At 44.3% G+C, this 23751-nt stretch overlaps 1 protein-coding gene across 1 annotated transcript; it reads left to right on the plus strand.

Annotated features, from left to right (window-relative positions):
* The first annotated feature begins 12116 nt into the window (after positions 1–12116).
* Positions 12117–20533, plus strand: mylk4b (myosin light chain kinase family, member 4b). Its single transcript, XM_034582949.1, is given in 13 exon segments — positions 12117–12620; positions 13861–13942; positions 14399–14779; positions 14782–14830; positions 14944–15164; positions 15834–15939; positions 16733–16826; positions 17087–17196; positions 17287–17428; positions 17762–17832; positions 17923–18051; positions 18189–18423; positions 19159–20533. Coding segments are annotated over 12 exon segments (2118 nt in total). The 3' UTR covers positions 18418–18423; positions 19159–20533.
* The last annotated feature ends 3218 nt before the right edge of the window (positions 20534–23751 follow it).

Below are 23751 nucleotides of genomic sequence, written 5' to 3' on the forward strand. Positions count from 1 at the left end.
GGGTGTTTGCATTGAGAGCATTTGTTCTTCGGTTCTTCTTGATGTTCCTGAAACGACCACCAGGCGGCGCCAGAGGAATTAAAAAATATATATAAAGCACCTGATGGAATGTAATGTCCTCAGCCAATCACACGGCAGCTTCATCTGTTCTCCATCGTCTCCATCTTCCTACTTTAGCTTAAAAAAATGTTGAGCATCAGACGCAGATCCATCAGCTTCATGACACTGACAATATTTTTCCAACCAGGGGTCCTGCTCTGACCCCTCTGTGACCCCTGAACCCTCCTCCTCCTCCTCCTGCTCCTCCTCCTCCTCCTCCTCCTGCTCCTCCTGCTCCTCCTCCTCCTCCTCCAGCTGTTGCTGCCTGTTAAATCAAACTTCATCAAACTGTCGGGAACATTTTTCAACAACCTGCTAAAACAACCTTTTGATCTGTTTGAAAGGATGAGGACGTTTTTCAACGACCTGCAACAATCTCTGACCTTGTTGCAGAGGGACAGTAAAAATAATCCAACTTATAATCATCTAATTGAAATAATATAAATGTATAATATTTTTTGGGGGGTGGGTTACACACACAAATCACCACACCAAGTCTCCAAGTCTCCTCTAGAGATGATGAAGACACGATCAGTGCTTCATACAGTAACCCGCAGGTTGGGCAAAGCACCAGGAGACATCTGCTCTGCAGTATATGATAAATCCTCAGCTCCATGCAGACTCACATTAACGGAGCAGATCTGCACAGGTTTGTTTTTAAAGGAGCTTTTATTGTTTGATCAGGTTTTGAATTCCTTCTTCTTCAGGTTGTAATTAACTAGACAAACATGTCCCCTTCACTTGACTGTGTCTCACCAGTCTCACTCCCCTGAAACAGCTTCCTCAGCACTTAGCTCAGCACCGATGCAGGTGTTTGTTTTCAAGCGTGCCTCTCTGCTTATTTGCCAATGTGTGCATCTGCAGTGATGCATGCACACAAATGTGCCTGTTCCCAGGTTGCAGAGAGAGAGAGGGAGAGACGCCTGACAGATATACTTAGGAGTGTTGCATGCATGAAGTGCTGTGTGAGGAGTTTAAAGGACACCACCTCACCAACATGCCTGCAGCGGCAGCAGGCATCTGATCTGCGTACAGCGACGACACCCTGAACCCAACACCACCTGTCCCCATCTGTCTCAGAGACGGCATGTCCTCTCCTTTTAGGTCCCGTGGTGTGAGGCAGGGAGGAAGCCGGGTGGCTGGGTGAATGGGCGGCACAGGGGTGGCGGGTGCCTGACAGCAGTGAGGTCTTCTTCTCACTGCTTGGGTCCGTGGTGAGGGAAAGATTGAAATTCAGAACAGAGCTGAAGGAGTTTTGATAGTCAACACCCACCGTCTCACCTCCATGTCAACAAACTGTTTGCCTGCCACCTGAGACTCCCTTGGCAGACGCTCCGGGCAGGTGGACGACAGGGACAGGGAGACCATGGCGGTTCCAACATGGAGAACCTCCTGAGGGATAAAGATATTTGGATATTAGGCAGCATGTGTCTGGTGGCCACGTTCCTGTGGCGGCGGCTGTGGACATTATTTTCTGTGAAGAAGAAGAGAAGGAGCCCCCCCCCCGCCAGACGCTTCAGGTAACGACAGGAGGAGTCGGGGTCAGTGCACCTGGGAACAGGCCTCAGGTGCTTCAGTCGGGTGAAGCAGAAGGGATGGAAATGATGTAAAGAATCAACACGTGGTCGTTTATCGTGCTCGGTTTTCAATCGTGTGGATCGTGGTGGAGGCCGAGTTGCAGGCCTGCATGAACAGGACATGTACGTTAACACATTATCACCAGCTCTGGATGTCTCACTGCCCAACTGAGGCAGGCTACGTTTCTTTTATCGTCATTCGATTCACGCCAATTCAAGTTCTCCTCTTTATCTGTTGGTTCGGAAGCAGGACATGTAGAAATCCACTGACGTTATTAGTCTGGATCAGGATCCAGGTTTTTAAAAGACGGCTAAACATTACAGCTAAAGGCTTTTTGACCCGTTTCACTATTTCTTTCTGCTCCAGCCGGATTTGAATTAAAAAACTGGTGGTGGTTCTAGACTGAAGTGTATTTCAGTGCAGATACGAGTCATGACACTTTGTCGTTTCGGCTTTTCAACTGTTTCCTCTGCAAAAATGTTTTTCCACAGTTGTAGTAGAATAAGGTGCAGAATTAAGAGGTTGAAACCATTTTTTAAAACATAGCTTAAGTGTTTAAGTGGGTTTGTGCCGTGATGGCAGACGTGAGCAGTATCTGACTGCTTTCTGGATAAGATAAGATCAGACAAAACAAGATAAAACAAGATCAGATCAGATAATCCAGCAACGAGGACTGTAAAGAAAATATGGGTTGATGTGACCAGGCCGACGTGGTCCAGGTCCAGGTCCAGGTCCAGGTCCAGGTCGTCCCCCTGCAGGAGATAAAGGGTTTTCTGATAGATCTGTCATGTGCGTACGTAGCTGTTCTCCAGAAAGAGGCAGTAAAACTAATCAGATGATTTGTCTCTGGCATCGTCTCTTTAAACACATGTTCACGAGTTGCTTTCACCACCACAACAATAGTCTCTGGCAGAGCGAAGCCATATTTCATATCATATTTCACTCATGTCAAGTGAGTGGAAAACATAACGTAATATCACGCGTCTAAATTCAATCCAGCACAGATCCAGCCAGACGAGCCAGTCCAGTATAAACCAGTGGATGATGTTCACACAGTCCAGCAGGAAGTGAATGAAAGTGACTCCTCGTAAACGTGTGCGAGCTGAGGAGCTTTGAGCAGTTACAGCCTGTCAGTGTGAGCTCAGCGTCTTTATTACGCTCAGTGTGGTCGTCTCTCTGCCGACAGACCACGCTTGAGATTTATAACTCGTCCTTTCTGCTCTGGTTTAGTCAAGTCGGGTCGTGTGTGTTTAGCAACTGGAGCTCAATGCGAGTGAAGACGTGAAAGAATGAAGTCAACAGATGAGATAAGATCACGTATTAGTCCCACAATGGGGACATTTAGGGTTTGAAGATTAAACTGCAGGTAAAGGTTTTAAGATTATAGAAAAGGTTTCAGGTTTTAATTATTGATATTCAAACAAAAAAGCTGAACCAGGTGAGATCTGGTGCTGAAACAAACCAGTTTCTCTGCTGACGTCTAATTCACTTTTCTGTAATTATCATTTATGCTAAAGTCCATTAACCTGCATTATGCATCAGGGCATCTTTAGTCCTTATAGAAAAATAACAGCTTATATTGAATAGTGAAGTTAATTAAAAGGAATCAACAATTCACTTTTCTGGGATTTTCTCTTTTTAAACCTTCACCATCAACTTGTTAAACCACATTTAAGTTCACAAGAAGCAGATTTTTAATTGGATTCACACCAATTTACTCATAAATATCAGTTCCCTATAGATATCTGTTTATTTTTCATTAATTATTCCCTTGGAAATTCTTAAAAATGTCAAAAAACATTCTATCTCGCAATATAAAAAGAAAGTGAAGCTAAATACTCCTGGATCTGGCCCCAAATGTGTAATTGGTCATTGCAGAAATCTGTTGTGTAGTTTTTGTGTAATCCTACTGACACACAAACAACAACACACACCAACGGACTGGGGTGAAAACACAACCTCCTTAAAAGTACAGACGGTTTTACTGTTGCTCTTAAATCAACATGTCACACTTTAGGATTCAATATTCAAATATGGATTCAGTCAATGTTTTAAACAGATTAGAGATGTGTTTCATGTGTGTTCTCACAATCCTGCATATGTACAGGGATTGTTGTGGTTTAACGATGCATCAATTTCAAATGAAGACAAGTGAATAAAGTTAATCAAAGACAGCATCACGACTTCTCTCCCACACCAGTGACACACTGGGATCAAGCTAATGGTTTTGTCTGCGGCTCGTTCAGAGGAAATCTGAAGCTCGTGTTAATGCGAGCGAACGAGCCTAATGTGAGAAGAGCTGCTCCCGCCTCACATTCTCACACCCGCGTAGCTCAGACCGAATTAGCACACAAACAAACGACACGACAACAGACACACAAAGACACACACCTTCGCTTTTGTTGTTTTCGTGATGTCGACACAGTTTCCGTTGGTTTACAGACGAATATAAAACGTGCAAAGACTTTTTTAACATCACGTAAAAATTGATTTCATCATGTGTTTCATACAGATTGAGTTTGAAAGATTTTATTCCCTTTATTATTTCTGCATTATTTCTATTTCTCCTTCTCAGCTATTAAAAAGAATAATTCCTAATTTAGTGAAACATTAATCATTGAACACAATGTAGATCTGGATAAGCAGCTGTTTATTTAAGATAAACATATAGTTTGGATTTTAGATAAATAATAATAATGATTCTTTTTTCACACACAAAAACATCACATTACAATATTTTAAATCTTTGTACATTTTATTTAAAACTTTGTCAAGTTCCCTTCGACTCCAGTTTCCAGCCTCTCTCACTTTTTCACGTTTGTTTTTTAATTTCATTTGATAATTTTAACTCTAAATCACTTGTTCACTTCTTCCTGTTTACCATCAGCTAAAGTCAGTTTCCGTGCTCAGCAGTGAAACATTTTTACGTTAGGAAATGAAAATTAATGCCTTGTGTGACTTTCCAACAGATTCCCTGTTGGTCTCACAAACTTAATCATATCTCATTTAGAAACATTCATATTAATTCATTTATTTCCTGTGTGAACCCAACCTGCCTCGTGTCCACAGCAGCTCAGCGTGTTCATGTCTTTACAGTTTCCTTCCACCATCATAAAGCTGCATGTCAGAAATCCAGAGTCGTCTCAGTGCAGAACATGTTTGTGACGTGAGAGAAGCGGACGTTGTCGTGAATTGTGCAGCTGACACATCTGCAGACGTGATGACGTGTTGCAGGCGTGTGAATGTGAAGCAGAAGCTCAAAGGAAAGTTTCCAACGTGTCGTGGAATCCATGACTTAGTGTTAGTGGGATGTTCCTAATAAAGTGAGTTAGTGAAGTGTAGATTTACTGTTTATGCACAGACTGCACATCATGAATCCGTCTCAGAGCTTTAAGTCGTAAATTCAGAATAATCATTAATATAGTTTATATTGGAAATACAGTACAAACACACACAGACACACAACCACTTTCAGACGACTGTAAACCTTGTCAGTTATGAATTCTCACTGACAACCCCGCACAGGAAAGAGTAAATCTGCAATCAGACGTCTGTGATTTAAAGATCCAGCCGCCATGTGACTTCCTGCTCCTCGCCTCCTGCTCCCTGCTCCTCCCTCCTGTGTCTCTCTGGTATGAGGACTCCGGGGGAATGTGCTGTTTTCGCCCCGGACTCCTCCGGCCTCTCGGCTGGTGTCCACTTTCAGACGTTTGCATTTCTCATTAGCAGCTCAGTGCTGAGACGCGGCGGTGGAGTCCCCCCACCAGCAGTATGTGTGTGTGTGTAGGGATGTTATAATGATCTAAAATGGTCTTCCCCCGATGTGAAGCTTGCCAGCAGCAGATCGAGAGAAATAGAAAGTTGTATTTAGACTGGAAGAAGTGAACCTTTGCACTTTGTAACACAGCACAGCAATACATCCCCAATAATGTGATATTTAAGGTTTACATATGAAATTCATATAAAAGCAGAGTTTGGAGACAGAAGTGGAGATTTTCCAGCCATTTGTTTTTGCTAAATTCACATAAAAACATTTTATTAGCAACATTACTACCGACAGCAGGTTATGAAAATATTCAAAGCTTTTTCGACAACTGTAAAAAACATGGCGGCCTCCGTAGAGAGGACCCGCTCCTGAATATAAAGTATTTAAATATAAACGGCTCATTCTGGGGTTAAGAAAACAATAATTCATATGATTATGATGAAACAAACTATTGAAAACATCACTAGGATTATTTCATATTCAATTTCTGCCTATAAACCTAAATCTCACCCACTGGACCTTCAAGTCAAGTTGAAAGTGAATGAGAGGAGGATGAAATGAAGTGAAACAGATGATTTGACGGCACGTTGTGTTTATGGTCTGTCTCCTGACATGTTAACCTTTGACATGTTGGACGTGTGAGACCTCAGGGGTCTCTGGTCCTCTCCTGTCACCTAGTGGTAGCTACACAGAAGTGCACTGTCCCTAGAATTAAAACTCTGCTCAGAGAGTTTTGTCTAATTAATCATAAGTAAATGAAACATTTAATTTTGTTTAGTTTTTTTTTAAATCATTTTCACTGAGTTGATCCATCACTATCACATTTATCAGACTTGTAAAGCTCCAAGACTGGATTAGCATGAATTTTATATTATATAAAAACAAAAAGTGTATGAATGAGACAATTATTGATGCTTTAATGTATAAACCACGTTATAACTCATTTTAATGAGTTTATAACGAGCTGGGCTGCTTGTCTCTTTCCATCTTATCATAACCAACATATATACAATATACACTATTATCATTTATGTGATTATATGTTATCTGATAATGTAGAGGGGTAAAAAGTACAGTATTGGTGGTGTAGAAGTATGACGTTCCCAAAAAATGTAAATAATTAAGTACAGAACTTTAATAGATGTACAGATTCACTTTGGACCACCGGTGGAAAACCGACAGTTAAAAGAGATTTGTATTGAAAGGACGTGAAACAGGGACGCAGAGGATTCAAGTCTGTTAAATAAACATCTGACAAAGCTTCTTTTCAAATGCAAGTTTGAAAAGAAGCTTTAGAAATAAACACAGGCAATTAAAGATAATTACAGAAAGTAATAATTAACGACAGCCTAATAAATGACAGAGATCCAACGAGCTCCTCTCCTCAGATTCTCCTCTGAGCTCTGCCGGGTTTTTCTGTCACTGTGTTCGTGTGTTTGGAGGCGGTGGGATTGACGGCCATTCCGCGGGGTCAGAGGTCACCATCGCTCCTGAATCCTCCCCGTCGCCACGCCCACTTGTCCCCACGTTACACAACACTGACAGAGAGAGAGAGAGAGAGAGAGACAGAGAGAGAGGGGGGGGGGAGCTTATGCAACATATTTACAGGCTGGTCCCTATATATTTATACACACACACAGAGTACCAGCTCCTCTTGTCCATTAAAGGAATGTTTCCGCGTCCGGCCGAGGTCACAACAGCAGCGGCAGAGCGAGCGCTATCGCCGCAGCTGAGCTGAGAAAGAACAGACTGTCATCGGCTCGTGGTGACATGAGTGTTTGTCAGGTTGAAAATATGCAGCAGGTGGAGTTGCAGAGATAACGCGTGGCCATCTTTGTCGTGAAGCTGCGCAGCCACAAACAAGTGACTCCCTCTGTGGCAGATTGAAACCTCGGCTACTGTGCGTCAGGGGAAAATGTGCGTGAACAGGACGTTTCTGTTTCACGTGCAGGGTAGATACAGGGGTCGGGTCACAGTTCACTGAATGTTAGCGTAGTTTAAAAGTTATTTCCTGGTTCTTATACAGGAGAAAGTTAATCATACATTTAATATCAGCTCGTGTGTGTTCCGCTCTCACCAAACTCCACCGACGATGATTAACATGCATGTTTTAAATTATTCACATGCCCGTCACAGCTGATCCTTTTTCTTTGCTCTTCGTTATTGCCGCTGTGGCTCAGGAGGTAGAGCGGGTTGTCCACTAACCAGAAGGTCAGCGGTTTGATCCTTGTCTCGTGATGTGCGATAGAAAGTTTGTGTGTTAATGGCAAAACTGTACTGTGAGAGGTTTTGTGTGCTCATCAAGACGAGAAGTTCTACATAGATACAGACCATCAACATTTATTATGTAGATTTGGAAAAAGGTATCTGGGGGTTGTTTAAAAGAGTAAATACTAAGCACAGCGTCCGTGTTTTTTCCACATTGCGACTTCAAATCACGTAAACAAACCAAAGTGGGAACAGCACTCAGGGAAGTGGACGTTGGGAGGAGCCTGTGAATGCACAGTCAGATTTGTTTGCTTTGCAATTAGTGTGAAACACATGAATGAAAAGTCCCTGCAGCTGCTCCAGACACACACACGGGACGGTGCGACGGGGAAAGAACTCGTACTCGAACTAATTTAGGATCCGAGGCTTTATTTTCCATCACATGTTTAAGGAACACTGTGTAACTTTTAGAGCGCCCCCTACAGCCAGAACCCTTCATATTTTAAAAGTCTCCTGCAGAATCATGTAGATATTCAGAGTCTCTCCACCATCAAACTGATTTTAATGAATGTAAAGTGTAACTGGAACCTGCAGGTGGCGACTAACAGGCTGTGTAACATCACAAGGATCCTCTGAATGAACACATTTTATTTTCTGATGCTCGCCTGTTGCAGCCGGTTCAGCAAGTCGGTCCAGACGTGGCCCAGTTCCTTTCTGATGAAGGTGTTAGATATGTCGTCTCTCCAGCATTTGTGGTTGCTGACATTACTGGCAAAGCTCCAGTGGAAATTGCCCTGGAGGCCTGAACACCACCTCTACTGGTTCCTCTCAACATGGAGGAGCGGCGGCTCTGCTCCGAGCTGCCTCCGGGCGTCTGAGCTCCTGAAACCTCGGAGGCTCCCAGGTTTTTGGTCTCTGTGAGGTCTCTGTGAGGCGATTATTTTTGGTCTCTGTGAGGCGAGTGTGATGTGAGTCATGGGGATGGTATGGTGGTTCCTTTGCGGGCAGGGATGCCAATTCAGAGAGGGAAACCCTGGATGGTTCAGGGGCTCCGGAGCCGGAACATGCCAGAGATCAGAGGGCCGTCACTGAGCCGTTTGTCACGGGGGCCAGAATGTCTCGTCTATTACGAGGAACACCCACAAAGTCTGTCTGATTCGAGGAGCGCGTGTCAATACTCTGAGTATTAATATGATGCTATACAAGGAAACACAAGGAGATATACAAGAACAGAGACAATTATATTAAATAAAGTTAAATATTAAGGCCACAAATCTTTCTTGATCTATTCCACATCTTTTCACCAAGTTTCATGTTAATTATTCCAGTAGCTTTTGCGTAATCGTGCAAACTAACAAACACACAAACTACTTTGCAAGGAAAATAAAATGCCAAGAATCCTGAGAAACATATGGATTTTCAGTTTATTCTTTAATAATCTACAAAAGAGGAACAGAAATGGTGAATCCCTAAAACCCAGTACCACTCACAGTATTTAGAAACATGTAGTTAACCTCTTGTTGAGTGAAAGTCGTTAATTACTTTCTGCTCCTGCCTTCATGTCGGCGTGTTCCTGCCCCAGTGGGATTAAACGTGGACTCACAGCAGCGGCCGCATGTTTGTCACGCTTGTCGCGTGTCACGCAGTCTATTACTGTGTCTGTGGCCTTAAAGCTGGTTTCATGCGTGTTGTTCCGCCCATCGCGCCGCAGTGATGTGGGATTACTGGGACACTCATGCTAGAATAAGTATTATGTATTGTCTGCGTCTCTGCTGAGTAACTCTATACGCGTCCAGAGCGGCTCGGCGGCATCACTGTCATTCCTCAGCGCTCTGCTGCTGCGATAGCACGCCGCCTCTCGTCTTTCCAAGTAACCTTCGCTGACGGGGGGTTCCAGGGATTGTCCCGCTGGGGACAGTTAAACCTCGCTCTGCCCTCTGACCTCCACACTGGACCTCCACCAATCAAACGCCACCGTGATGATGTCCTCATTGACCTTAAAGGCTCCCTGCTGCGTCAGTCAACCTGATGTAGTGGTTGTGGTTTAGTACGTGGTGAGTCTCGATCGCAGGCCGTATATATTAAGATGGACGACATGATGACTCCCTGAAAGTGAAGCCAAAGTGTCTTGATCGCCCCCTGGTGGCCGGATGCAGTAAAGGCCATAAACCCTGCCTCCTTCATGTTCGTGGATGGGACGTGAACCAAAGTAAAACATGTTTGTACAAAGATGGTTTCTGTTGTTTTAGGTCGTTCTCATCACACTGATGTTTGTTCAAGTTTTTTCTGATTAAGTTTGGTTTTAATTCGTTATTTGATGATATAAAAATGAGGTGAAACGTCTGACTCCAAATGACGTCATCGGGGTAAGATGGCAGCGTTCGTATCTGGGATATTTTGGCTTCGTTTCTGGATAGAGTGCGGGACTTGGAGATGCGTCGTCCATCTTTATCTAAAGTCTTTGTGCGGAACATACAACAGGATTCGATGGTTTGTGACCAGATGATGGAAACGCTACTTAAACGCTGGAGTTGACTTCTCTCAGGCAGATTTTACGTGGACTGCACCTTTAAGTCTCTGGGTCAGCTCAGTATAAAATGAGTTGTGGGATGACAGGCGGCGGGAAACGAACGCCATGTCGTGATGTTTACAAACCAGGTCAGTGGGTAAACTGGTTCTCCTCTGTCCGATCCCCGGTGGAACATGTTTCCATCGTGCGCGCTCCGCTCCGCCAATGCGCTCGCACAGTGTTCTCATTCATTCTCACCTTAGCTGCTAAATGGCCACTGGGGGATACACTGGAGTGTTAAACCCGACAGCTGACGAGCCGTCTGTCCTGGGAACACTGCTCGGGACATACAGGGTACAGGTCAGGTTTTTCCAGTGCTGACAGATGGGTGCCGGTATATAGGCGCCGGCGTGGATTCTGCAGATACTGCTGCAGCAAGACGGGGACAAGTCTGAGGTCAACGCTCGCAGTCAGACACGTCTCTGAAAGTGTCAAACGTTCGTGTCTGTTCACGAATATGAACGTTTGTGTGTCAGTATCTGTGTGTTTATCTCAGTTCGTTCTCAGTTCTTCACAACAACACGTGTGCAGTAAGTTTCCTCTCCCACAATCCCCTTCTCCTCTTGTATCAACACTTCTTAGATGTCACTGGCTTCACCTGTTTCCTGTTTTCTTCCGTTGTCTGCTCGACCCTCACGGTGACCGTGCACGAGCCTATATTAAGAAACCTCCTTCTGAACCATGGACTCTAAATAAAAACCAAAACATTTTTAAAACTCCTCAGAGCAACCAAACTTTTAACGGAGCTGTTTACACTTTGCAAAGTTTTAAAGTTCTAACCCTCTACATGATATTTAAATATAAAATCCAGAATAGAAGCAATAAAGAATTTGGCAATGCAACAAAAAATATTAGCAAACTCACAAGGGACTGTAAATCATTGATGGAGTTAAACTCTTAAATGAGGATGATGCAGGTTGTTATTGTCAAAATTATTTATTGAATTTAATATTTAACCATGACAAAAAAAACAATCACAAATGTTTATGTTAAATTATAATAGGAAAACAAATTAGCTATTCAAAAGTAGCTATACAATTAGAAATCCAACATCCAAAGCAGAGTTATAGGAATAAAAACATGATTTGTCTTGTGGCTCTCGACTCTGGAAATGATTGGAAATGATGCGACGTTCACCTGAAACCTCCTCTGGCTCAACCTAGAGAACCAAGTGGCATTTTACCAGCTTCAGAAATACCCACAATGCTTTGTGTCTGTAACCCACGTCCAAGTGGTTCATGAAGCGCCTGCGGCCGTGCGCATGCTTGCACCTGTCACCCTACTTCCTCTTGTGGAACAACGTGAAAACCATATACCTCCATATAGCCTCTAATGCCTAGATCCATGCTGTGTAAAATACACTGAACACTTCTGTTCACAACACAACTCCACCTCCTGAAACTGTCCACGAGTTCTTCATCATCAGAAATGAGGACCTGGTGTTCTTGTCTATTGGCTGCACATTTTATTTGTCGTGCTTTCTTTTCACGGCGTCATATTTCCGCCCCAGATTCCTGGGATTCTGACACCTGACTGAAGGGCTTTTGAAGTGTCTCAAATGTCACATAGCGACCCTCTCCAGCATCTCGCCCTAACCCCCATCAATCCCCAACTGCACACCCGAGCCCCCGGCTCTTATCACTGGCCCCTCGGTGCCTGACGTCCAAAGGGGGCTGCACTTTAATTTGTCGGATCGCCATTTGCTATTCTTAAAACTCAACTCTGTGGCTCTTGCGTTGGAGACGTCTCTGTTGTCCCTGCGTGTCTTTTCTTCTGCCTGCAGCTTTGTCCTGTGATATGGTTTTTCGCTGTAGTTTCCATCAAACCTACGTGAAAGTGAATGGACTTCATTAGTGAAGGAAAGATTTTTTGCTATTTGTCTACTGTAAATCAGCCATGAACTCCACCCTGGTCAACTCGTTAGCCAGGGTTTACGACCCGAACCCTCTTCATGGTCAGAAGCCTGGTGGAAGGAAGTCGTCTCTTAGCGGGTACCAAGCTTCTTCCTCTTCTCACGATGCCGCCCTGCACGGCGTGGAGAGCCGCATCGACTCCCTGAGCTCTCAGATGGAGCGTTTGCTCAACATGCAGCAAACTGTCCTGACCCGGCTGGACGGCCTGTCCCAGGATGTCAGGGGCATGGGTCAGGATCTGGCCTCCATGCGTGAAGCCGGCCACGGCGGAAGGCGGGAGTCCGGGGTGGGGGCAGCGTGCCGGGAGCTGCGTGGGGCAGTGGAGAGGGCCAGCGAGTGGACGGAGAGTCATGGACACCGGCTGGACGGCGTGGAGAAGCTGGTGGAGGGCACCCAGCAGGTGATCAGCTTCATCGGGGAGGTGGTGAAGAGCTCCAGGCTGGTGGAGCTGCTCTTCAAACAGCCTGGACACAAGGCGAGCAAGAAGGTGAGAGCCGAGGTGCAAAGGTGCGAGAACAACCTGCAAAAACCACAAAGTCTTTCCACCTACTTGTGTCTTCACTGCTCTTTTTTTTCCATCTCCAGCGTTTGAGGGGAAGCGTAACGCAATATTCCCACAGTGCTTCTAACCCCGTGTGCCATGTCGTTAATGGCAGCATAGTGAGGAGTCTGATTGCATTGTGATCATTGCAGCAGATGCATTAAGTGCTGTCTGAAAGGTTGCAAATGGCGTCTTCCTGGTGGCATTCGGACCTGCGTGCTGTGGCACTATAATGGCTGATGCTGAAGTTTTACGGATTTTGTGGATAAAACACACAAAGCACATCTTTTCAGGTTGTTTTTATTTTTATTTTTCCAGTGTAACTCTGCCACCCACTCCTCTTGGTGCTGATATGGCTCCTAGTAAAGCTATTCTTAGTCCTGCTGTACGTCAACAAGTCGCTGTCTGTAATGTTAAGTAGTCAGACTGCTTCTCTTATCAGAACCAAGTCTCTATCTGCAGCTGCACAGCCCTTAGCATGAGCTGTTCGGAACAGCCACAGTACTGCCGGGCTCGTGCACATGTATGTAACCACATGTAGTCTGCACCACTATGTTCATGTTTGTTAGTGTGTGTGTGGGTGTGCGTGCATGCTTACACACATGGATTATGCTGATTCAGCAGCTGTTTTCAGCAATGGGAGCGTGTGTGTCAAAGTAAACGGCTTCTGTTGGAGGTGTCAAATGTCCCAGAGGGATCATCACAGCAGTTTAAAGCTTTTATCTATATTCCTCTTATTATATCACGTTCTTTAATCACTGTCCGGTACGTTTGGGAACAAAACAGTTTCCTGTGTCGTGCGGGACGTCGCCTGCCACAGATGATACGTGACCTTTCCTCTCTCTCGTCCAAGGAAGGCATCCGTCCCCCAGAACATCACGCTTGAGTTACGGGGCAACCACAGAAACAGCAACAAACAGTTTGGCTTGTTGTACTATTGTGCAAATGGAAATCTCCAGTATATATAACTGTGCTGCTGCCATCAGAAATCAGACTCCTGGATACAGAACCCCACAAATCACTTCCCCAGACTGTTTGACAAGTGACAAAGAATCACTGGAAACGAGACTTGAGTTGAGGGGATTTATTGCGAAGTTTTACTTTGCTCTGAACTCCCCTTTTGTATTTGTAGGTAACGTATAAAATGTATGAATCTAAAGTATTTGTTTCTTCTTTCTTCTCAAAGGCGAAGGATGAGAAGGATAAAGCCAAACTGAGCCTGAAGGGTCTGAAGGCCCAGAAGAAGAGGAAGCCCCAAGATTCGTCAGGTCGGTCCGTCACTCGCCTGAGTTTATTCACATGACATGTCAAAAATATAAACAGTAATTACAGTAATAACAGGTAACAATAGCAGCTCTCATCCATAGATATCCACATAGATTCAACTTTATTGTCATTGTGCAGAGAACAAAGTACAAAGCCAAAGAAACAGTAGACTTTAGAAGGTAGCAGACGTTTAGTGATCAGAAGGTTCCTGGTTCGATCCCAGGCTCCTCCTGAATGTGTGGCAGTGTCCTTGAGCAAGTCACTGAACTCCTTATGGCTGCATCATCAGCATGAATGTGTGTGTGTGAATTAGAGACACACTTTAGAACCTCTATATAAACGCAGCTCATTCATGGTCTGTAATCAGTGTTGTCGACATATTTTTTTGTCAAGATCCGTGAATTATTCAATGAAAGATTATCCATCTTGCAATGTAAAAAATAAAATGTATGTTTCAGATTCGGTGGCCCTGAACGAGCCGGAGCTGCAGGAGCAGGTGGAGAAGCTCAACAGGCAGAACGCTGAGCATTCCCATGTGAACGCAGAGGCTGAGGCCCAGAGAGGAGACGACCGAGGCAGCGGAGGAAGACGACAGGAGCCGGCCGAGCTGATCCCGGATGGACCTCACATCTCTGCCCCGCAGTCAGGGGAGAGGACGACGACCTCTGAGGGGAGAGAGGAGGAGGAGGAAGAGGAGGGGGAGGAGGATGTCTTTGAGGACTCCGAGCCGGAGGAGGAAGAGGAGGAAAAGGGAGAAGACGTGAGAGCGGAACCAGCTGGGAAGGTGGAGGATGACGGGAAGAAGAGGCACAAAGGAGACGCAGAAGAGTCAGAAAAGGCCCCGGTGTCATCGCAGACATTTGCAAGACGCCTCTCCTGAAACAGGAAAGGTACTTTTCTACAGAATCACTTTGCTCACACTGGATCGTGTTTATTGTTTCATTTTATTACAATTTAATCTGAGAAAAGGAAATATAGATTTTGTATTCCTGTGAATGTGCAGCTCTGAGGAGGTCGGGGATGTGGCCACCTGCAGCAAGCGGCGCGTCACGGAGGAATACCTGGTGAAGGACGACCTCAAAAAGAGCAAGGTGGAGAACGCAGAGGGAGAGGCGGCGGTGGAGAAGGGCGAGCAGCAGGACGCCAAGTCTGACGAAGCAAAGCCGGAGGAGGAAGAGGAGGAGGCGAAAGACGGGGAGCCGACGGTGAAAGAATTCATTATCGGTAAGTCATGATGTCGTTGAACGTACGGAAAGCAATCAGGGCCAATCTGGGGAAGTTGGGGGAGGGGAAAGTCTGTACCTTTATTTTGAAATTTAGGTCTTAACTCAAGTTTGTCAAATCCTGCTGGTTTTGAACTTTGAACTACAAAGTGACAATGCTTTATATACTTATTTACCTTTGATTTAACAGTGTGTCAGACTAGAAGACAAATACTTCTAATAAAATCATATTGAAAAACTAGATCTTTAGTTAACGAGGATGATTTTATTTGGGTCGGACAAAGAAATAATATTTTATTTATAGTATTTTCTTGTATGTTTATGCCTCAGTATTTATAGAGAATCTTGGCTCTGGTTCTGTTTGTCATGAAGTTGCGATGAACTTCATGTGCAGCAGCGTCTCCGTTAAAAACTCAACGTTCTTATTAGCTGGTGACATTTGACTTTTATTTCCCTGGGAGCAGATCCAGTGTCGGCTCGGGCGTCAGTAACGTGTCAGTCGGCGCAGCTGGCCGAGCAGATAATGAGGCGTCGGCACGCTGCTATTTTCATCCACTTTGTCTCTGGGGTCCGGGGCCTCGTCCTCAAGTCTCTGTTCTCACTCTCTCACTCTGTTTATCAATTCATTTTGTTGTTATTTCTTTGTGTTTCCTGTGTTGTGTTCCTTCAGACTCCAGCCCTCCGCCGTTGGCCCCGTTCGAACACTGCATCGTGACGCCCAAGCCCCATCAGATAGGCACCTATTACACCATCAACAGGGATGAGGTCCTGGGGGGGTGAGTGACGAGGAAACCACAGGACGTTATTTTCATTTCAGGGACACTTGGACACGTCGCTCTCCTCTAATGAAATAACAGAGGATGTCACTCGCTTAACAGTTTTTTCCAAGACCCTTTTTATTGCCCTCTGAAGTGGACTGAGAGCCTCGGGGGGGGGGGGGGGGGGACTATAGCAGAGCTCTGTGATGTAAGAGCTCGATGCTAAATCCTGCCTCTCCAACTGGAGATTACTGCTCGGCACGCAAGCACATTTCTAGAATGGCTGACATAATGGCACAGTACAGAGTCCTTATTACTGAAGGGACCCGGTATAATGAACAATATGTTACAGTGTTATTATGAATTATTTGACTAAAAGTCCAAAGATTTTCAATTTACAATGATTCCAAACAGAGAAAAGCAGATAATTTGTGTTTTAGAGGTTGGAACCAGAAACTATCTGGAATTTGGAGATGACAAATTCCTTAAATGATCATTTGATATTAATCCTTTTAGCACGAGAGTAAATAGTTTTTACCGTCACCAAGGACGTTGTGTTTTCAACCCGTCTGTTAGTTTGTTGGTCTGTTTGTGAGCAAGATTACACAAATCATACTTTCTTTAACATTGTGAGCATTTTTATAGTTTTTAATTTGGTGACGCTTGACTGAATCCCAGGTACAGTTGGGCCTCTGTTGAGTTCCATAGTTATTAAAATAATCCGAATTCTAGGACGTCTCTTCTTCTCCTCTGCTTCTTGTGTCCATGTCTGTGTTTGACTCATGACAGGTCTTTGCGCTTCTCTCCTCAGGGGACGATTCGGACAAGTCCACAAGTGCACGGAGAACTCGTCCGGGCTGACGTTGGCCGCCAAGATCATCAAAGCGAGGAGCCAGAAAGAGAAGGTGCAGCAGAATTCTGAATATGAAACAGTGGGATGTCCGTTTCTCAGATTCTAGCACTGACAGTGACGTGGAGGAGGTTTGACGTCTGAGCACATGCAGATCTGTGCTCACATTATCACCTCAGATATTCATAGTTGACCACCCAACACACACACAGACACACACAAACACACACACGTTTATACAGGCAGAGTCATGCTTTTTGCTCATGGTACCTGTGCACGTCATGTATTAACTGGTCTGTGTATTTGTTTCCTCAGGATGTCGTGAGGAACGAGATCCAGGTGATGAACCAGCTGAACCACGCCAACCTCATCCAGCTGTACGCCGCCTTCGAGTCACGCCACGACATCATCCTGGTCATGGAATAGTGCGTCTGGATTTGTGCGTGTTAATACCACAGAGTTTAAAAGCTCGTCGTGGTTGTAAATACATCCGTGTGCTCCTGTGTGTGCCGCAGTGTGGAGGGAGGGGAGCTGTTCGACCGCATCATCGACGAGAACTACAACCTGACGGAGCTGGACACGGTGCTGTTCATACGGCAGATCTGTGAGGGGCTGCAGTACATGCACAAGATGTACATCCTGCACCTGGACCTCAAGGTAAACCTGCTCCAGGATGACACCCTCTCCCAGTTCAACACCTGTTTAAGTATTTAAACAAGTATTTATGCTCTATTTCCCTTTATCCAGTCAATCGATTAAATACGATACATGATGAAAGAATCAAAAACCATAAGAAATCACACTTTTAAAAACAACGACAAAACAATCCTTTCTGTCCAGTTTCAATGAGGCTACACGTTTATATCTCTGCATCATTTCTTGAGAGTTAGAGAAAGTTAGAGAAAGAACAAATTCTGGATCTGCCAGCTTCATTTAATCTTTAATAATTAATAATAATTCTAAGAATTCCTCTCTTCTGTTCTCTTTCAGCCAGAGAACATTCTCTGTGTGAGCAGAGTCACGAACAAGATCAAAATCATTGACTTTGGTTTGGCCAGGAGGTGAAAGCATCTCTCTCTCTCTCTCCTCACCTTTGATATCAGTCTCTTCTCAGACGTGCGTCTCACGGTCTGTTGTTGTGTCTGTGTCAGGTACAAACCCAGGGAGAAGCTCAAGGTCAACTTTGGAACGCCGGAATTTTTGGCCCCTGAAGTCATCAACTACGAGTTTGTTTCATTTCCCACCGACATGTGGAGCCTGGGTGTCATCACATACATGCTGTACGTGGTCCAACACACACACACACACACACACACACACACACACACACACACACACACACACACACACACACACACACACACACAGTATACAGACACCAGCCGCAGTTTGACCCCTGACCTCTGTCTCCTTTCAGGCTCAGCGGCTTGTCCCCGTTTCTCGGGGACGACGACAACGAGACGCTGAACAACATCCTGGCCTGCCAGTGGAACTTTGAGGAGGAGGAGTTCACGGACGTCTCGGACGAGGCCAAAGACTTCATCACGCGTCTGCTGGTGAAGAGCAAGAGCTGGAGGATGAGCGCCGCAGAGTCGCTCCGACACCCGTGGCTGTCAGACCGGAGTCTGCACTACCGCCTGACCTGAATCAGAAGTCAGATGAATCACTGTCATGGTCACACACATGACTCTTGCCCCCTGGTGTGGACAACCAGAACACCAGGCAACAGCCGACCAATCAGAGCACTGGTCGCTGTTAACGTTTAAATAATAAATAAATGTACATTTTAACATTAGTTTTTATATCAATATTTAAATTTTAGAGTAAACTTTTTACATGATTGTAAATGTGTACATTAAAAAAATGTATATCTATGTATATTTGTATGATATGAATAGTATTTTTATGTTTTTTATTTTATTAATATTAACAAAACAAATCTGTACATTTGTATTACTGTGGTAATAATCATAATAATTATAACTTACCTCAACAAGGTTACCAAGTGCTTTGCAAAATACATGGAAATAAAACAACACAGAACAAAACAAAAACAAGCCTGAAAAAAAAACAAGTTCCATTAAAACCAGACATGAAAAGTCTTTTCCTGTAAAACACACGTTTTAAACAATGATTTAAAAACAGGTGAAGTGCTGCTAAGTGTAATCTGCTCCGTCAAAGAGTTCCCGAGCCTCTGGGCCCTGACGACAAAAGCATGGTCCAGCCCTGACTTGGGAACTACTAGCAAATACTAGTAGTCGCAATACTAGAAGTAGTAGTAGTAGTAGTAGCAGTAGTAGTAGTAGTAGTAGTAGTAGTAGTAGTAGTAGTAGCATACAAACACAGTTATTCAATCGATGCATTAATTGATCTGATTCTCTCTCTGCAGAAAAACAAGTGCCACTCCACACACACTCCATCACCAGAGAGCTCTGCAGGTGAGACCAGCCTTTTCATCCCTTATCTTAAATAACCCGTTAATCCCATTAGTTAAACTCTAACTTCACCAACCTGCCTCCTGTCTCCCTGCTCAGAAACACTGTGATGCTCCCAGCTGCCTTCCCACAGTGAAGGCGCCCTCGGAGCCCGACACCGGACCAATGCTGCTGTACCCGTATGGCTCCTGAAAAGAAAAACCCTCCTCTCTGCCTCCTTGTGTTAGCTTCGCCTCCCCCCCCCACCCCACCCCCCGCAGCTTGATGTTCGGACCCTGGGAAAAAAAGACTTTTGTTTCTTTGTCATCGCTGCCGTGGAGACACAGAGGGTCTCCCAGCGGGGGTCACTGTCCTGCAGAGCCCACGACTTCTCCCCAGAGAGCTCTGACCTCTGCGGAGCCTTAGGTAAAAGAAGGACTCGTGTTAGAGACTGAAGGCCGGCGTCACTTCTGCATCAAGCTTCATGTTTGGCTGCAGAGGTAAAGAACCCCCCCCCCCCCCCCCCCCCCCCAAAAAAAAAAGAAATGTTAGCGTCCCACTGACAGTGATGTGTTCGTCATGTCGTCCTGGTTTGTTGCATGCTTTGCACCTTTTGGCCTATTTCTCCAAGAAGTATAGACTGAAGTATTTAAATGATTTATATTTTTTTGTGGATACAGAATTCTTTCTTTCTTTTAATTTTCAAGTCTTATTTTAAAAAAACGTTACTCGTTCTCAATCATAAGCTAAGAACACACACACACACACGGAGCCCCGGCTGGAGTTGATTAATTTATTTTGTACATAGCAGCACTGCTTCGTGTCTCAGAGCCGCATGCAGACGTCTCCCGGCCGACGCTCACCGATCGATTCTGTTCGACACTCACGCCGCTCGCCCGCTCGCCCCACGCTTCGGCAGTTTGGAGTAGCCCTGTCACCTTCCATGAAGGCACCAGAACAACAGAATACTACCTGTGACTGATTCACCTTTCTGACTGAAGTGGATTCTTACGTATTCACCGGGTCAACGCCAGACTGTACTTGAAGTGCAAAGCTTTTCATCTGTGTTTTATTCTTGATTTCACTTTTTGTTACGTGGAAAACTCACAGTTCAGCTCGACGGAGAGAGTCAACAGGGATTTGTCGTCCCGCTCTTTATCAGACGCGGGAAGCTGGGTGAATATTCGCCACTCAGACGGCGGCGGCTCCGTTTGGAAGTGGAAAAAGCTTTGTGATTTATTTGAATGATTGTTTCATTGATTTTATGATTCTTTTTTTTTCAAGTTTTCTTAGTGTAACGAGATGAATAAATGTAGAATATAAAGAATATGAATAAATAAAGCACACCCGGAAATAATTCAGTGTTTCTCACATTTATGGAAATAAATAACAGGACCTGGTTATTATATGTGTGTGACCATTTCCTATTTGCTAAACTGAGTTTTATACATGTATGTGTGGAAAAGTCTACTAACATATACATTATGCTTCATTTGCTTCATATTCCTACTTATCCACATTCTCAAATGCAAAGAAGAGTTAGAAAATAAAAAGGGAAACATTAAAACTACCTATATGGGCTTCCTGCCTCCAGAATAAAAGTAAAATGATAAATTATAATTTTTTTATATATATAGATAAATGGAAGCACAAAGAGAAATTCATAAATGTCAAGTTCTTTTCTTCCATAAGAGCAGTTTTATAAGATGGCCTATAGAGGGCCTCATTCCCAAAGTGTGGGCCGCGGCCCCCTGGTGGGCCGTGATGCCACTGCAGGTGGGCCGTGAGAGGTCATCAGAAAATAAATAGATAAAAAAGTTTCAGATTTGTAAGTAAGCGTTGATTACCACCAAACATTTATGATTGATTTAAAAAAAAGTAATCATCACAGGTAATGAAACAAAGACAAGAGATTTAAATTCCACGTTGTTCTTATTTTATCTGAGCTATAGAGCAGGTGTCGTTGTTTTTGCTGACCGTCACACAGAGGGAAGCTGCTGATGACGAAGGGGAATCAGGAAGTCCAACTGAATCATTCAAAACTAAAAAGAGGACTCAAGTGAGGACCTGTCGCTGGCCCAGAGGACAACCCCCAAGCCTGTGTGTGTGTGCTGTGCGCTGAGATGTTAGCTAACAAGACCCTGGGACCGTGTAAAGTGCGCCGCCGCCATTTAGAAACTAAACATGTTCATATACAATTATTTTTGCTATCAAATTAATAATATGTATGATTCTAGTCCTGTGTGTGGATCATATAGTTGTGATTAAAGGTGTGGGTGGCCCGCACACATTTTTCAGTTTTCAAATTGGGCCGCGGCATTCTTAAGTTTGGGAATGGCTGATCTACACAATTTCATAATTCAAAATACAATAGTTTAATGAACAGCATTTATAGCATCTGTATACACATATATTATCTTTTCATCTATCTAACTATCTATCTATCTATCTATCTATCTATCTATCTATCTATCTATCTATCTATCTATCTATCTATCTATCTATCCCGAGCAACTGTCTCCCCCCAGTCTGAAGATGTCTCCCACAGCCTCCCGGTATATCTCCCTCTACTTGCATCACCCATTCCAACAGCACATCCATGAATGTCCCTCTCTGTGTGAAATGTAGGTGTTTGCATCCTATTGGACAGTTATGTCTAAAGTTTGCATTCCTGAATCACATCGTGTCCTCACGTCTTGCCCCTGGCGTCTCTCTGTCTGGAGCATCTGAGTTAGATATGAAAGTCCCTGAGTGTAGACACCACAATGTACTGTTGGTTCGTCCTTTATCTATAACCTGACCTCCGGTGCTGCTAAGAGAGAGGAGGGTGTGTGTGGAACTAGACAGGCACTACTCTCCCGTACAGATATAATGTAATATACACTATATACATAATATACAATGCTAGAACAAATTTAGGATTAATGCAACATAACTGGGGCTGCGAGATTCTCAAATTTCATTAGGAAACCCAAGTATCTTCCGCTCAGCATCGTTTCACCTGAATAAATAAACCTCTCTCTGCGCAGGCGGAGGAATCTGTAGCTGCTGGGAAAGACAGCGAGAGGGTGAGAAGAAAAGGAAAAGTAAAAAAACTGGAGAGAATTAAAGTGAAGACACCTTTTTCTTTCTCCTGTAAACACAGTTCTGGGTTTACACTGTCACTTGAAACCTCTTCATAAAACCTGAAATTTGAATTCTCATCCATCCACACATCAGATGTGAATGAGCCTCATCTCAATTAAATCTCCAGGATCTGTTTATTTCTGTCGGACGTCCCAGTGAAACACACAGAGACTCAGTCTTTCTGTTCAGCAGCCGTGGGATAAGGAGGAGAGGTGATGGGGCTCGAGGTTATTCTCCATTTGAGGCCTTAAATATTGTAAAACTTTTACCGATCGAAGAATGATTGACGGAGTAAATCGTCCTAAATCCTTTATGTATTTCAATAACATTATATTTCCATGTGAGTTTCAACGTAATCACTCACATCCTGTTGAGTTTGAGACAATGAAGCAAATAACTTGATTTAATTAAACAAAGTTAAACGTAGACATTAAAGACACCGTTATTCAATTTTATTTATTTATTTAACTTATTAAATCTAATCCCTCTCAAGTTGTACTTTGCTGTCTTCATTTGAAAGAGGCAGCAGAGACAGAGAGTCGTGTACGGCTGGTTCCTCATTCACTTAAGGAGAAGAGAAGAAGAAAAGACGAGAAGAGAAAGGAAGAGAAGCGATAACAGATCTGTTGTTCTGCAGGATGAACAACACACGCTGTGTTTCTCAGGATCACTGGAACTTCTTTATTTTCCTTCTTTATACGACGGTGTTTGTTTTAGACAGTAATGAAATCACACCTCCCATCATGCAGCGCTCTGCGGGACCAGAGCGGTCACCAGGCGACTGCCGCTCTCGGCGGGAGCAGCTGTTATCGTACATGGTCAAATGTACAAGAACAACAAGAGATCAGGAGCCGCTCGGGGCGTTTGATTGCTCCTGTTACCACCGTGGATCCAGTGATGTGGATCTTCTTCCTCAGTCGGGGTCCACGTATCAAGTTCTGCTCCTCAAGTTGTGTTTGTCTTGGCCTCCACACCAGCCATCTCTACAAAACATTCTTTCATCACGCACAGAATACCCTGTGTTTAGTTCTTCCCATGCATCATTGAAGACACGCACAGCATTGCAGCATGGTGGTGACGTACATGGACACGTCCTCAGTGATTTATCTGAAATCATCAGGTGTTTCTGGTCTTCGGGTCTCTCTGCTTTGGGGCTGGGCGCTCGCCTGCTCTCACAAATGTGATTCTGCACCTTGGTGGTGGACGTCGTTGGGTTCGGTCGATGGGTCAAGATGGTTTATATTATGAAATCCCAAGAGATGTGATACTGACACGTCCTTGTCCGGGTTTATTGATCAGGATGTTTAACCAACCAAGCTGTAAAACATACAACTAAACCAGCAGAGAAGTTTTGAAGGTTTACACTGTGAAATGTGATCTCGCAGGGAGTGGCATAAGAATGGTGACATTTGCACAACCAGTGTTATCATAATGTCATTA

Source organism: Hippoglossus hippoglossus, chromosome 4 (assembly GCF_009819705.1).
Source record: "Hippoglossus hippoglossus isolate fHipHip1 chromosome 4, fHipHip1.pri, whole genome shotgun sequence".
NCBI lineage: Eukaryota > Metazoa > Chordata > Actinopteri > Pleuronectiformes > Pleuronectidae > Hippoglossus > Hippoglossus hippoglossus.